The following is a 16,214-nucleotide window of genomic DNA, read 5'->3' on the forward strand; positions in this document are numbered from 1 at the left end:
TTTTGTTTGCTAAAAAGGTTTTGTTTGTCAAAATACTGTTGTCATACTGTTGTGAGTTTGACAACAGTATTTTGACAGTCATTCAATAGTGCCACATTATAAGCAACCATTTCCTGTATAAAATGTAACCAAAGCAACCTTATTTTATTTTGTTACCTACATTTATTTACAGGTGGATTAATGTTGGTATATGTATTTATTAATTTTGTATTAATTTAATATTTTGTCTTTTAGCTGCTGTGAGAAAAAAATCGTCTGACACAACATGCTCCCGATCAGGAGATAGAAGCAACTATACAAGATGGCTTCAGCTTGCTCCTGATAGAGATGGAGGAAGGAGAGAGCGCTTGAGGAGAAAAGAGGGGCTGCAGAGCTGGACTTCACTTCCTAAGAACAATTTTTTTCTCCCTCACACATACAAAAATTCGGATGTGTAAATTTGTTTTAAGTAATTGTTTTAATTTGCTCTATGTTTGTTGAGAGTAAAATTACATTATAATATGGTTACATTTCCGTGCTAGATTCATTCATAGATTAATTTAGTTAGAATTGGAAAATGTTGTATACTTGGCTGTTCAGGCAACTAAAATAGTAGTCACACAACTCTAGCTGTATTACTACAATATTACTACAATAAGTAAGCTACTGTTTAAAGGAACACTCCACCGTTTTTTCATATTAAACTTTTTATTTTTTTTTATTAAACAGACCATTAATATATTAAACAGACCATTAAACTATGTTATTGCCTTATAACATATAATGGATAACTATAATGTATGGCAGAATAGCACTTGATAGCACTTCAACTCGGTGCAGTAATATCATCACTCATAATCCTCTCCCGATGATATAGTTATATTACTGCGCCGAGTCCAAGTGCTATTCCGCCATACATTATTATCCATTTTTCCCGCTTAGAAAAGCGCCATGTTTTATTTTGTTTCACCATACTTGGTCGTGTAACTGTATTTAAATAGGGAAAACGTGGAGGTGTTTGGTCGCTTCTAACTTCATCTATGTTTGGATCCTAATCAATGAACTGGGCTAAGCTAAGTGCTATCAAAGTGTTGCCGCGCGCCAGAGCGATTGAGTGCCACACTGAGACGAGAGAGGTATGTATCAACTCGTCTTAGTTAAGGGAATAACATAGTTTAATATGAAAAAACGGTGGAGTGTTCCTTTAAGACAGACCAGAACATTTTGAAATTAAATGCACTTTGAGGTAATAGGATGTTGCGCTTTGAATGTACAAAAAAAAAAAATAGCCTACACACAGTTACATAATTCTAGATGTGAATTTTCATTATTATTAAATGTTTTGGCTTGTGCATTACTACAATAAGTAACTGTTAAAGACAGACAAGAACATTTTGAAATTAAATGCACTTTTTTGAGGTGCTAATAAGATGTTATGCTTTGAATGTACTAAAATAGCCTTCACACAGTTACACAATTCTAGATGTAATTTAAAAATGTATTTTTGGCGTGTACATTATTGTTAAATAAAGCAATTTTCAGAATTGAATTTTCCTGTGACTTATTTGTTCATATGGTTTGGTAAGATTAGGCTGGGTTATGGCTCAGTTTTGGGGTTTCTGGTGTTGATAAGGTTAACTTATGGCTGAGACTTGGTACCAAAAATAAAACCTGTTTTGGTCCTATTCAGGGCCAGTTATGGCCCATGTGTGACTCTTGTCCTTAATCCAGTTCTGGGCCACTTCAGGGCCAGTTAAGGGTTAACTGGCTGAGATTCGGGCCAGTTATGGCCCATGTGTGACCCTTGTCTTTAATCCAGTTCTGGGCCACTTCAGGGCCAGTTAAGGGTGATTAACTGGCTGAGATTCGGGCCGGTTATGGCCCATGTGTGACCCATGTCTTTAATCCAGTTCTGGGCCACTTCAGGGCCAGTTAAGGGTGATTAACTGGCTGAGATTCGGGCCGGTTGTGGCCCATGTGTGACCCTTGTCTTTAATCCAGTTCTGGGCCACTTCAGTACCGTCATTCTTTGCGGTACTTGGGCCGAGGGAAAAGTGATTGTGTGGCCCGGAGCTGGGCCAGAAAACATTTGCTATGTGGGACTGAGCCAAATATGTTATTAAGGTTCTGAGCATGAGAAGTGCACAGTCAATGATCACATTAACATATCAATGCAGTGTTTATTGATGGTTTTATGCTGTTGGCAGCTAATTAATTCAATGAAAAAGCATATTGTGTTCGACAAAGTCAAACTACAAGTGAAGATGCTGAAATGATCATTTCCACTGTTGTGCTTTCAAATTGCACATAAATGCCCTTCTTTCTTTTTAACTTCTTATCAAAGCAAGAAGCATTTTATCTGTAACCTAGCGAAACCAAATTGAAAGCAAAGAATGCACATTAGGTGGGTAATTGATAATTGATTGATTTATCTGTGTATTTTATCATTGTCATGCTGCCACAGAGAAAAATGGGAAATGCAGTTGGTCGTACAAGTCTGTTTCCTCATAAATCAGTTCAATGAGCAGAATTTGCATGGAAAGCTTCAATGGTATTCTTACTTAATGTACAAAAAGACTACAAACTGAATTATAGCATCAACATTCACAATTACATTTTATTATAAAGAATACCCATTTGTTTTTGTCAATATTTCTTTATTTCAAATGCTCAAAAAGTTCTGCCTTTAACTAGTCAGGTATTCGTTATAAATCACACAATAACTTGAATTCAAAATAATGACAATTATTAATTCCTATAACTTATTTATTCATGGTCTCAAAATTAAATGTCATACATAATGCAATCCTTGACAGTTGAGTGGTTGACTTGCAATAATAATTTATTATAATACACTACAAAATTGCTCTATATAGATTAAATATACTATATTATCTACATTATAAGTGTGTCTGCTATTTTTTTATAGCAGACACACTGCTATTAAAACACACTTTTTTATAAGTGTGTCTGCTATTTTCATCTAGAATTTTAAGTTTCCCATTCTTAAATATGACTTTGCTCATTCATGTGTTCGGATCTCGTAATTACAATTATTCCAACTCCACCTGATGGGCACTGGTCGTTACGACTTCATGATGGTGTTTATATGCACTCAACCCATATACATTCATTCTGATATCACCTGAACACAACATGTGACCTATTTTTGGGTTGTGACCTACTAGTTGAGAACCACAGCTCGAGGAAAGTGTGGTCAAAGAGAGTGAAACTAAGGAGCAACAGAGAAGTCTGAAAGATGGCAGAGAAGACAGGAACAGGGTGAACGGGTTTATTTTAAGCCTTAGTAGTTTTATGCGCGTGCTGTCCGCAGCAGACATATTTTATGAGCCTTCTCTCAAGTGGCTTATCAGTGCTGTATTCACGATGCTTGTCATTTAGCTGAGGCCAGCTGTCTTCACCTTCTTTTTACAAGTTAAGTGCAAAGTTCTGCTGATGCGACTCAAGTTTTACCATTCTAATTGGGGCCCAGACAACTTTCATTCATTTTTAGGGGGAATGGTTACACAAAACTCCTACAATTCATGTTAAACAAATCCCTTCAAATTCGCAATTCAATGTCACACTGTAGAACCGTCACTTTTCTGACGGTTGCAGAAAAACTGTAGATATGTGTGTCTACATAGAGCCACTAATAAACCCGGTAACTTTAGCATGCTAACGGCCAAAATTGATGTGACGTCCCTTGTGAAAATACACTTTAGCATACTTTTTAGAGGGGAGTACTTATTACGGAAATAATATACTTTGTAATGTAATGCTTTTAGGACACTTAATTGCATGTTAACTGCAATTACATAAAATGTATTATATAGTTTTAAAATATATTAAATGCAATTAGCTGAACTTGAGAGTGCTTTTTTGATCACTTAAATAGGACACAAGTAAATTTGTATGTCATTTCATAATTATTTTTTATTTATGAGCATTTAAGGTAAACTGAAACTTGTATGTCATGTATTTAAATAGACTATATTTGTAATTATTTACCAATTTATTGAGATAATCAAGAAACTTTACTACCGTACCATGAGAGCAGCAGGCGTAATGATATGACGCAGCGCCTGAAAATAGGCTACGGAGCTGGGGACTATTTTCAGGCGCTGCGTCTTATCATTGCGCCTGCTGCTTCCATGGTACGGCAGTGAAGTTTCTTGATTATTACGCAGGAATGAGAGTATAGTTCCTAGCTATATCAGCCTAGAAAATCGCAACTTTACATTTTCCGTCGGTCTTAATGCACAATGTAACTACAGAAGAGTCAAGTTTTAAATAGGAAAAATATCGAAACTCTTTGGTCATTTTTTGTTTGTTGAGAAATGCTAATGGTCTTGTCCACTTCAATGATGTATGCTAAGCTATGCTAAAAGTGGTACCGCCAGAACCGGAGATCGGCTGAATGGATTCAAAAACGGTAAAACTCAACAGTTTAACTCTGGGGGAGTTGTAAAATGAGACTATTTCCAAAAAAAAGTGGAGTATCCCTTTAAACAAAAATACAAGCTTCACATTTCTGCTTTTAAACCCTCTGGCATGTTGGCCTGGTTTACTTCTAAGTGCACTACTAAAAATGTAGAAGACATTAAATTACTGTTAGTAATAATCATTTCATTCTGTCACAAATAACGTCAATAGACCTTGTGTTTAGTGTTTTGAATACACTGAACATTCTTCACTTTAAGAAGCTTTCTTAAGACTGCTGTGGTAAATATAAGTGGATGTGGGTTGGAGTTTCATAAGATGTGGGTATTATACTGTCATTCTCTAAAAAAGAAAACAGGTAATCTATTTCTTGTGGGTGTAGTAACTGACATTTAGACACTCTTGAGGGAATGAAATGGCATGCTGTAGAGATTAGAGAATCACTTTAACGCCTTACTGAAGCAACTAGAAAGAAAGGACAAAGCGATATTTGTTCAATTAAACATATTTTAGCTGGTGATATGTTTGAAAGTGTTTTGTTGAATTTCAAGGCTGATTAGATTTAGCCTCTGCTCTTAGATTGTTGTGTTGTTGTGTATCCTATCCTCTTGCAGAATCGTATCCTGCTTCCTCAATGCCTGATCAAAAACAAGAGTGTTATCCGAATGTCTTGTTCTAAACAGACAAAAGTGCTGTTCTTAACTAGTTAACGCTATAGTAGGATAGCGACCGGAATACACTACACGACCTCTGCCACGATTTTCAGTCTGGATGTGTTAACGCTAGTTGCTGAAAGTCTGCAGATTTTGGGCATTCAAAGTTGACAGATTTGAGAGAAAATCCTGTAGTGTATGATGGACACAGATTTCAAATTTAAATGTGTTTGATATTATGAGCGCATATTTAGCACACATTGTCTTCGTTTCGCATGCGTCTCTTAGAAACGAAGCACGTTTAGGTGTGCGTTTGTTGTGATCGGAAGGCCTTGAAAAATCATTGATCCTCAGTCGTTTAGTCTGATGCCCAAGTTTTTCTCAGAAACTAGTTACGTAAAGTCAGCAAGAGTAAAATGCCTAGTTCTGTTCAGATTTGAAAAGTTGTGTGTATTCCAGCCTTAAGTTGTTAAGCATAACATGCAAGCTTTCAGTAGCACAGAAACCTTTTATTACTAAAATAGCTTCACTACTGAAATGCTACATTACATTTTTTAGCAACGAGGTGGAAGCATCACTGTTTTTTGAAGTAATTCAACACACAGCTTCACTATTAATAGAGAGATGCTGCATAGTGTTACGACCCTATGGTTTGTATTTTGCTATCTCTGTTGTTTTGTCAGTCTCTCAGTGGCCCTCATTTATCAAAAGTGCGTACACCAAATTTCCAGCGTACACCTGGCGTACACCCAAAACCACGGTGACTTTGAGATTTATCAATATGGATGTTGGCGTACGGCACGCATAAATCCTACGCCAGCTCAGGAGGAGGTGTACGCAGTTTTGAGTCAGTGCGGAAATGCGCAGAAAAACAATTCCTAACACCACAAAATGCACTGACAAACTACAAGATATGATATGACCAACAACAACAACATAGTAATTATAAACTTCAGTGTTTATTTTTGTGCAACATGGACTTCAATGTTTAATTTGTGTGACTTTACCAATTGCATTTGATTTGTAGCCATATGTATTCTTTCAGTTGCGAGCCTGTGCGCTTTACCCTGACGTTTCAGGGTTTGGCCCGGGAGGTGCGCACGGACTGAGTTCGGTAATGAAAGGCTTTCAATGACCAAAAAATAATTCAGACTGACAAAATAATAAAAAATACATTCTTCTTCTTTTAAATAATAATAATAATAATACAAATAATAATAACAACGTTCTTCTTCTAAATAACAATAAGCGTCATTAATAATAAAAATCATAATAATAAGAAGAATATTACAAATTGTCATGCAATTATTAATGTGAATGAATGGTACTCCACATCACATCATCATCATCACTATTGTACACCCCAATACATGTGACGTGATTCGAAATTGAATGCTAATTCAAAAGACGTGCTGTAAAATAATGCATTGTGATAGGTCATTTCGGCTCCACGTCAGAGAAGTTTCTCTTCTTTGCCGTCTTCCGTGTGTCCATGGCGTAAAATGAGGGCGTGGGGGAAGCGGATACTTGAATATATAGGGGCGTGTTATTCTAATGACGATCGTTTTCAGCCGCGGGATTTATCAAGGGCAGGTATTGCGTACACCTGGATTTCAAAGGTACGCACAGCTTCATAAATCAGGCGGTGAGAGGAGTGTAAGCATAATCTAACGCCAACATATACGCCCGTTTCTACGCAAGAATGATAAATGAGGGCCAGTATGTCTGTTTAGGAACGTCGTCTGATTGGTTCCTGCAGGATGATTGGAACGCCCATCTGATTGGTTCCTGCACGATGATTGCTGCTCGATCCTGATTGGTGCAGCTTGTGTTAAAAAGAGACATCACTTCCTTTACAGGAAGTCGGGAGATATTGTGTTTTGAGCAGAGAGAGAGTTTGTGATTTGAATGTTAAGAGTTTTTGAGACTGAGTACCCTTTTTGTTTGTTTGTTTGATTTGAAAGAGAAAGTTTGTGATTTGAGACTGTTAAGAGTATTGAGACTGTGAGTACTGTTTGTTTATTTGTTTTGAAAGTTGTTTGTATCTGAATATCCTCATTGGTATATTTGACCCTTTGCCTGTTTACCGACACTGATTTGGACTGCCCTTTTCAGTTTGTTTGCCTGGCTGTATATATTGTAAATACTGATTGATTTTTGGGAAAGTAGGGAGCTCGACGCCATTATTTTCTTTATTGTAAACTGTTTTCTCTGTTTTTGGTTAGGGAGATAGGTTTATTGATTGTATCTTCATTTTCTTTTCTTTTGGGTTAGGGTTTAGGAAAGAGGTTTAAATTTAAGGTTGTTTTGTTTGTTATTTTGGCATTGTCAGCTCCTGAATCTTAAGTCCCAAATTAAGAAAAAATAAATAACTTTTTGTTCCAATTCCTCATTTTTCGTTGACTCTTTCATGTTGCCCCTTTTCCCCTAGACGGGGTGTAACAATAGACAAAGGTAATTCACACATGCACAATCTCTCTCTCTGATTCATTCAAATAAATGTAATCTTACCAAACTGCTTTATCTCTGTGTCTGATTTATAGTAGGCAGAATTCTAGATTTAACGAACTGTAGACAAAATAACTGTCATTTTTTACCATTCCAGTCTCCGCTTTGAGTCGGGTGATTCTTTGCCTCCATGCGGATTATCCATGTGTACACATCATCCATTACTTATGTTAGTTCCGTTCTGGTTTTTTAAAGGTTTTTGGGTAGACGTATACCACTCAAAATTGCGTTTTATGCACCGCTCATTGGTTTATTAAATTTATACGTTTAGACAATTTTTGACTATTATTGATACTCTTATGTTGGATCTGGATGGCCTGTTACTTTAAAGAGATTATGAATTTATCAGGCTACTCAGATGAAAACAATGAGATATAAATGTCCTTTGTGAAGCAATGTGTTTGGTATGTTATTGTTCTGATACACTGCATAAACACTTATTCGTTGCACTTGTTGTTTGGGGTTCATTAAACATTTTTTGCATATGGGCCTTCTACGCCATGATGCTATACAGAGTATAATATAACTCTTTGCACATGAAAAACCTTTTAAAAATCAGTTTGTATTTCATTTGCATTTCAGCTCTCATGTTATTCCTCAAGTACGGTGTTGCATTCTGCTCATAAAGCAGCCTGTCTCATAAATAAACATGGAAAGCATGTCATCTTAATCATGCTTCTGCTGTTGCTACTCATAACTAATGCACATTGCTCACCTAATGATGTGAAATATTGCAGAGATGAGGAGTTCATTATAAATGGCGACTGCCAAGTAGCGAGGCTCGTGGAAAGCGGACGGGACGTTCCTTACAGCATAGCACAAATAGATGCCCCACAACAGGAACAGGAACTCCGCTAGAACAGGAACACAAGAAGACACAGTGCCGTCACTAATTATTTAGTGTGTCAAGACTGGGAATGCCAGCTGAAAAGATGTGATTTCACACGGCCTGAAAGGCTGTTTCCCCTCCCTCCCTCTTTTGCCACATCACTCAAAGTAACCAAAGTCGATGGTGCATCTTCAAAATGACGTTTGAGACAACAACAACAACCTAAAACAAAATATATTTTAGTATTTGAATGAAGTTGATATTATTTTTTCCCATTTTAAGTATGCAGTAGGTTTAGGAATCCAGAACCCTTTCTTATTCAGAATCAGTTACATAAAAAAAAAAAAAAACTATTTTTATAACATTTATCTCCATTCTTAAACGTTTGCATTCTTCCACCTAGATGGACTGAAGACCATACAGAAATACTATGACAATGTTTCCTAATAATATTTGGTTTTAGCTGATTTGTGGAATTTACAGTTTGACGTGAATATAATGAGAGAGAATGACTATAAATAGATACTCAATGGTTGCATGCTAACATGGATCTCCAAACGTTCATTTTAATGGATTGTCAAAAAAACCCTCAAAAATTGGCTGCATTCGAATAAGATTACCTCCTTACTATTAACTGTACGTTCACACCGCCGCCGACTTGAGCGGCAAAGAAGCTCTAGCCGCCCTGTCAAGGACGCTTGTCAAAAAGTACGGGGAAGCTTGTTGACGCTTTGGACGCTCTGACGTAGCAGGGAGAAGAGAAGTGTCACAACATGAAATGTAATAAACAGAAAAAACAAGCAATACATTGAAGAAACCTTTTATAATGACAGCATTTTTATAACCGTTTTGGTCACATTTGGTCGAAAAAAAATAATAATTAGCTATTATTTTTATTTGCATTAGGCTATTATTTGCATTAGTGCAATTGGTCAAATCGGTGTCACCGTGAGCAAATGAATTGCATTCCCGCTTAAAACGAGCGTTCGTAAATATTTCAAATAAACAACGTCATGTCATAAATGATAGGAAACCCAGCAACGGCAATTATTAGCTTCTCCTCCATTTTCTCGGAACTAATGTTTTGGTAGGAACGTATCGTATGTTTCTCCGGAATCAGCCAGCGCGAAGGACGTCTATATTGCTGGCGTTTTGCCGCTGCTTGCCGCTGAACAGCGTCATAGCTCATTACCATAAAGTTGAGATTCTTTCAACTTTCTGATTGACGCTCAAAACGCCCAAAACGCGACGCCGATGGATTTGACGCTCTTTGCAGCTGAGAGAAGCTAGCTTCCATTGAAAATGAATGACTTCCGGCCGCTTTGGAAGCTCAAGTCGGCGGCGGTGTGAACGTACAGTTAGTAGGTAAAAAACAGTGAAAATATTAGTGTCTGTAACAATCCCAGGCCAAAGATGTAGGCGGCAGAATAAGTATGTCCCAGTAACAGCTAGATTTATTCAACGCAGGCAAACAACATGAAACAGTGTGCTATGCACAAACAATACCGGACCATGAGTGACACAAACAGAGGAACATAATGAACTAAATGATAAGCAGCTGTAATGATTAATCAGTGTCCATAGAAACTAATGACTGGTGGGAAACTAAGACGAAGGAGAACATCTGACTGAAAAAACAAACAAAAAAGTCCATGAAAATTAAACTAACTGAACAGATCCGTGACATTACGCCCCCCCTCCCGGAAGGTGTGACCTTGCGCCATAACAGTTGTGGTCAGGGAGGAAAGGTGGGGGCTTTGGGGGGGGACGAGGAGCCGATGAAGGGCTGATGAGAGGAGATGGCGAAGGGCTGGTAAAAGCCTGGGATCCCAGGGCATAGACGGAGAGCTGATGGGCTTGAGTGACACCGCTGGCTCTGGAGGCCGAGTGCCTGAGGACTTAGGCGAAGCCGGTGTGCTCGAGGACCACGGTGGATCCGGGGAGAGGGCGGAGCCCGCTGGAGCAAAGCGGTGGATGGCTCGTAGGTCCACGGTGCAGACAGGATGACGACTGACCGAGGAGGAGCCGGAGGGACGAGGGAGCCTGGTGGAGCCGCAAGGCTGAGGGCAAAGGATCCCCTCACTCAGGCGAAGCTGGTGGTAGAAGGACCTGAGGCTTCACGTTGCTGAATGGGGAAGGTGAAGGGCTGCAGGCATCCAGCAGAGGCGGAGCTGGAGGACTGGCTGAGCTTTGCAATGATGGTGACAGAGGTAAGTTTGACGGGATCAGTAGTGGTAATTCTGTGTTCTTGCTGAGCGATGATACCGCTTCTCCGTTGGCTAGAACCAGCGGTGATGATAGTTCTGCTGATGACTCTGATGATGAAAGTTCAGGGTGGGAAGCACCCCTTCAGAGTCCCAAACAATCAGCCAGTCTTCAGTGTCGAGCTCCACCAGGACTCCTACCGGGACGATGTTTGCCGGCTCACACCCCGGTCAGACTTTCGTTGGGACTTCAGGCGTTATTAGGCGCTGTCGTCACAGGCACAGGGTTTGCGGCGGAGAAAGCTCTCCATCTGCAGGGGGGTCTGGCGTTGTCGTCTCCATGGTTAGGGGTGGTGGTGGGCTTGGCTCAGGGTCTGGCTGCAGTCTGGAACAAGGGTAGATGCTCTCCAGACACCGGATGATGGCCTCCTTTCAATCAAGTTCTGTGGTGTCTGGGAAGTCTACTGGATGGTATTAGTTAGCCCCGATCCAGAAGCTTTAAAGTCTCATCATTGAGGGCTGTCTTTAAAGTAAGCTGACTGAATTGAAGGCCAAAGTTCATTGGAGGAAAGTCTTCTCGGGCTAGGGCAGCGAATTTCGCTGCATAATCCATTTGCACACAAACAACACCGTTCCAATGTTCCAAACAGAGGAACTTAAATAGACAGAGATAATGAACTAAATGATAAGCAGCTGTGATGATTGTCACATGGGTTGTGCCCATGGGGTTGTCACGCTTCTGACTTTGTCAATTTATTGAGTCAGACTCATTTAGTCAATTTATGCTATGTCCACTATGTTTGTGCCTATTGAGGCAGGTCTTCACTCAGCATGGCGTAGTAGGTATTGGTTCCCCATAGCGTCAATGCCAAATGCAGCGTTGAAGTTCCATTTTGAAAGGGAACGTCTTAGGTTGTGTATGTAACCTGTTTCCCTGAGAAGGGGAAGGAGATGCTGTGTCTCATTGCCACACCTTGGGCCTGCCTGCGCGTCTCCCTCAGACAAAAGAGTTGATGACATGTAACTCGGGTGTCCTTTTATACTCATGTGCGTGTGACATCATGGACTGCCGTCCACCAATGAATTTTGGCTTTTGTTCACGTGCCTCAGACATCGGTCAAGCTGATGGCATTCCCCATAGCGTCAATACCAGACGCAGCATCTGGGGGAAACCGGAGCCCTCAAAGGAAGCATTTTGTATCTTCAAGAAGGACAAAAAAGTACAATAAATATAGCCTGTATCTTTTTATTTTCTTCATTTAAATCATGTACATTAATGATACAAGCCAGGATGTCTTTGCGCGTGAAAAGATTGAATGAGTTTTGAGGGCAGTTTCCAGTTCCTCCTGTGCTTCATGCTGTAAGCAGAAGGTACTCGAGCTGTCAAAGAGAACTGTCTCTGCATCACTGGCCACGTCTCACACCCTCATGCCTTAAATGCTGACTGGCCACACTCAAATGATCAGATTATACATCTCACATCTCTTCTGTCAAAGCTGCATCCGTAACCCTGAGAGTTTGCCATTCTTGCCTCATTTTACCTTGTCTGAGGCTGTTGGTAGCACAACTGAAGAATATATTTAATATTAAATATTCTGCATCTCATTTAATGATATTAATCATTTTTTTCATGGTTTAAGGGTCAGATCTACAAAATGTTTGCGCCAGCACAAACCCTCATTAGGCGTGAAAAATTAACTACTGTCATGATTTAATAAAGACATGCAGTGAAAAATTAACAATGAAAAGGAGTGGACACAGTTTTCTGTTACCCGAACATATTGTTTGCCAAGCCACATTATTTTTAATTTGCACTGCTCTTGGTAGATTGCGTTGGTCACAATGGAAATCAGTTTAAATTTTTGGGCTGCTGTATGAAACTGGTTCAAGTAGAATTAATATAAGAATAAGAACTGACCAGCAGCCATCATGTAGTCCCAGCTGTCCAATAGACACATGCTGAACTGCAGGCCCTCTGGGGTGACACCGATGTCAATGAGGGCGTGATGGGTGTCGTGGTTCTGGCATACGGCTGAGGTCCAGGCCACTAGGAACCACACAACCACCAGCAAAATCACAGCAAGCAGACGCAGAACCCTCCAGCTGGTCATATAAGGGATCCGCTGGGCAGTGCGTGACAGGAACACTTTTAAAACCCTTGGTATGAAAAGGAAGGACAAGACACAAACATAAGATAAATTAAAGCAACACTCATGTAGATTTCAAGTTTACAGTAAAATATTATGATTTTTTTGTTTTGTGTGAAATGCAGCCGGAGTTTACTTTATTGCTTACTGATCCTTTCCCTCTTCAATTCAAAAAGACATTATTTCTATATAATTTTACTTTGAAACTATTATCTCTGATCATTGAGTTTCTTATATTGAAGTTGGCCGCATTATTTTACCTGTACAATTTGAGAATCACTGTTCCATAAACGATGGCAAAGCCGAGCAAACGGGCCCATCTCAGGAGAATACACCGGATAACACTTGGATTAAAATAATGTATCATAACCTGATGAGACAAGATAAAAATAGGGAGTAATGAAATTCATGAATCACCGGGTGCTTTTTTTTTGTGCATTTATTTCTTTATATATTGTGGCTGTAATTATGTGAAGACATCAGCATTGCACTGATGCTCTTCAGAAAACACAAGGTAGCTGGCTTAATCTGATGAAATCTGTTAAAATTATGTCTCAGTTATATTTCACATTCAAAATCAAAAGAAATAAGAAAATATATTTTGCATGCATATCTTAGTAATCATCATAAATTAGGGATCATTCAAAAAACTTAAACCGTTTTAAAATGGGATATTGCATTACCATGGAAACAGTTTTTAAAACCTTTTATAAAATATGGAACACAACTTGGCTAGTCATGGCTTTGATTTTCTAGCAATTTTAGAGTCCAAATTATATTGTAACGGAGTGTGGTAATAAACCAAACGCAGGATGCAAAAAATAACAAACAAAGTATTTAATGAACACAGAGAATAACACAGGAGAACACTCAGGAGAATCAATAGCAAACTACACGTAAATTATGCACGATTACTGACAAAAGACATAACCAAACAAGGAGAACTAGACAAGACACCGTTGGGAATAATTGGTAACTATAGAAACAAACAAGGATATAATCAGAAACGCAGGAGTCCATAACCGTGAAAAATATGTATTTTTTATAATAAAAAAAAAGTTTAGTTCAGGACTAGGGGTGTAACACAGGTGTAGACACAGGCTAATGTATGTTTCTGTCGATGGACATATGTATTCTGGCTTTCCCTAAACTTTGTTCAATCCGAGTGACGTATGCTATATGACAAGTCATTTACGCCGCCATCACCCGGGTGTTAATAGCTGTAAATAGATTTGTGTGTGCAGTGCTGTGCACTCATCCGAAGCGTGCAAATATTGAGTTCTCTTTCAAGTCTTGCGCTTGAACGGACAAATTCACAGAAAAATTATGTCAACATGCTCGTCTTGCCGAGTATCCTAGCAAACATGGTCGGTTATGTCTTAAGTGAACGTAAACAGTCGAGAAAGACAAAGCATTTGTATCAGTATCAGTGTACTGGATCCATGCATTATGTCTTAAAGTGACAGCAGCCTAATATTCCTGCTGTCTGTATGTGTTTTTAACGTTAATCAAACAACAAAAGACAAGGAAATCACTCACTGCTCTTGACTGAATAACTTTTGCAACTTAATTAATAATGAATTATCTTTATAATTTATACATTGAAGATTATATGCAATGTTGTTTTACATTTGATTAGCTAATTTATTTCTGTACCTGAAAACTACTGTTAGATACTTAAATAACCTGAAAAGCACTGTTTATTTGTATCTTTGTGCTACTGTAATTATTTTTGCTTTTGCTTGTAGTTTGATTATTAACATAGCACATACCGAAACCGTGACCCTAAAACCGTGATACAAACCGAACCGTGGGTAATTTGAACCGTTGCACCCCTATTCAGGACATTCTAAAACAATCTCTGCATTACAATCACATTCAAGAATAACAACCATTTCAGTTCTGATCTATGCTCACAAATGGGGGTGACATGAAATATATTTTAGAAGCATTATGATGTTTTACATAGTGACATTATTTTCATGCACATTTCCACTCTAAATGCTCATTATACAGTAATGTGGACAAAAAAAGTGATCTATGATTTGTTCACTATCCCACAAGCCCGCTGTCCCTTTTGTTCTGTGCCCGTCTTATTTAAAGCAGCAGAATTCAATAAATATTAGCACAGACTGATGGAATGATGCATCTGTTCTTATCTCCCCTAGGAGAGTCACCAGTACAGCTTTCCAATCCACAGTCGTCCTCTTAAATGTGCAAACAGCAAAACGGCCCCTTCGGTGTAATCAAAGAGCTCTGCCATGTGTAGCTTCTAACCATGAGGAAGACTCAATTAGCAGCACTTCTCTCGGAGAAATAAATGAGCACATGCCTTTAACACTCATCAGGATAGGGAAAATCCATTTTGGTATACTGACTTGTCCACACAAGAAGTTACATCAAAACCAAATTGGGGGAAACAAAAAACCTTTGTTATAATAATAATAATAATAAGTTACATTTACATAGCGCTTTTCTGCATGCGCACTCAAAGCGCTTTACATATAGAAGGGTGGAATCACCTGGATGATGTGACGGCAGCCATAGTGCGCCAGAACGCCCAAAACACACCAGTTTATTTTTGGAGAGGAGATAGAGTGATGAAGCCAATAAGTGTATATGGGGATGATTAGGAGGCCATGATGGACAGAGGCCAATGGCAAATTTGGCCAGGATTCCGGTGTTAAACCCCTACTCTTTTTCCGAAGGACATCCTGGGATTTTTAATGACCACAGGGTCAGGACTTCGGTTTAACGTCTCATCCGACAGTATAGTGCTCTTTGACAGTATAGTGTCCCCATCACGGGCGTTAGGACCCACACAGACCACCGAGTGAGCACCATCCAACTGGCCTCACTAACACCTCTTCCAGCAGCAAAATAGTTTCCCCAGGAGGTTTCCCACTGACCAGGCACAACCCTGCTTAGCTTCAGTGGGCAACCAGTCTTGGGCTACAGGTTATGGCTGTTGTCTTGGTTCTGCCTGCTTTATACTAGGCTCATTTGAGATGCACAGAAATGTTCAACGGTAAACCCCACCAGATGCATACTAGAAATGATGTCTAACTTGATGAGGCATCATGTTGATTTGTAGCAAAATACTATTTTTAGCGGCAGGTGCCACGTTAGTTTCCAACATATGGCTCTGAACAACCATGCTGTACGTTCATCAAGCTCATCTTCATGTAAAAGCAGCAATGTTTCAAATGCATTCAGTTCACAGGCAACAAAATCCCCCCGGTAACACCCTATTTCACAGTATGCGTACTTACAGTGTACTTACCCAAGAAAGTACTGGTAATATAAGGGAACTACAAGGGTTAAGGTTAGGTTTAGGGGTAGGTTCGGGGTTAGTACCTAGTTATAACCCAGTTATTGTAATTGCTATATGTAATTACGGACAGGTGAGGCAAAAGAAAAAGAGACGGAAGGATGAGGAGGGACAGAGGCG

The 16,214-nt window shown here is 39.2% G+C and overlaps 1 protein-coding gene across 1 annotated transcript in view; it reads right to left on the bottom strand.

Moving 5' to 3' along the window:
* gpr158b (G protein-coupled receptor 158b) overlaps positions 1–16,214 on the bottom strand; it is a 59,081-nt gene that overhangs the window by 5,817 nt on the left and 37,050 nt on the right. Inside the window, exons 6-8 of the mRNA XM_056262917.1 lie at positions 13,024–13,133; positions 12,535–12,773; positions 8,299–8,437 (exon numbers count right to left, since the gene is read on the bottom strand). Of these exons, the coding sequence (XP_056118892.1) occupies positions 8,299–8,437; positions 12,535–12,773; positions 13,024–13,133 (488 nt within the window). The remainder of the gene's footprint in view (positions 1–8,298; positions 8,438–12,534; positions 12,774–13,023; positions 13,134–16,214) is intronic.

Source organism: Rhinichthys klamathensis, unplaced genomic scaffold, assembly GCF_029890125.1.
Source record: "Rhinichthys klamathensis goyatoka isolate OS25496 unplaced genomic scaffold, OSU_Roscu_1.1 h1tg000011l_1, whole genome shotgun sequence".
Taxonomy (NCBI): domain Eukaryota; kingdom Metazoa; phylum Chordata; class Actinopteri; order Cypriniformes; family Leuciscidae; genus Rhinichthys; species Rhinichthys klamathensis.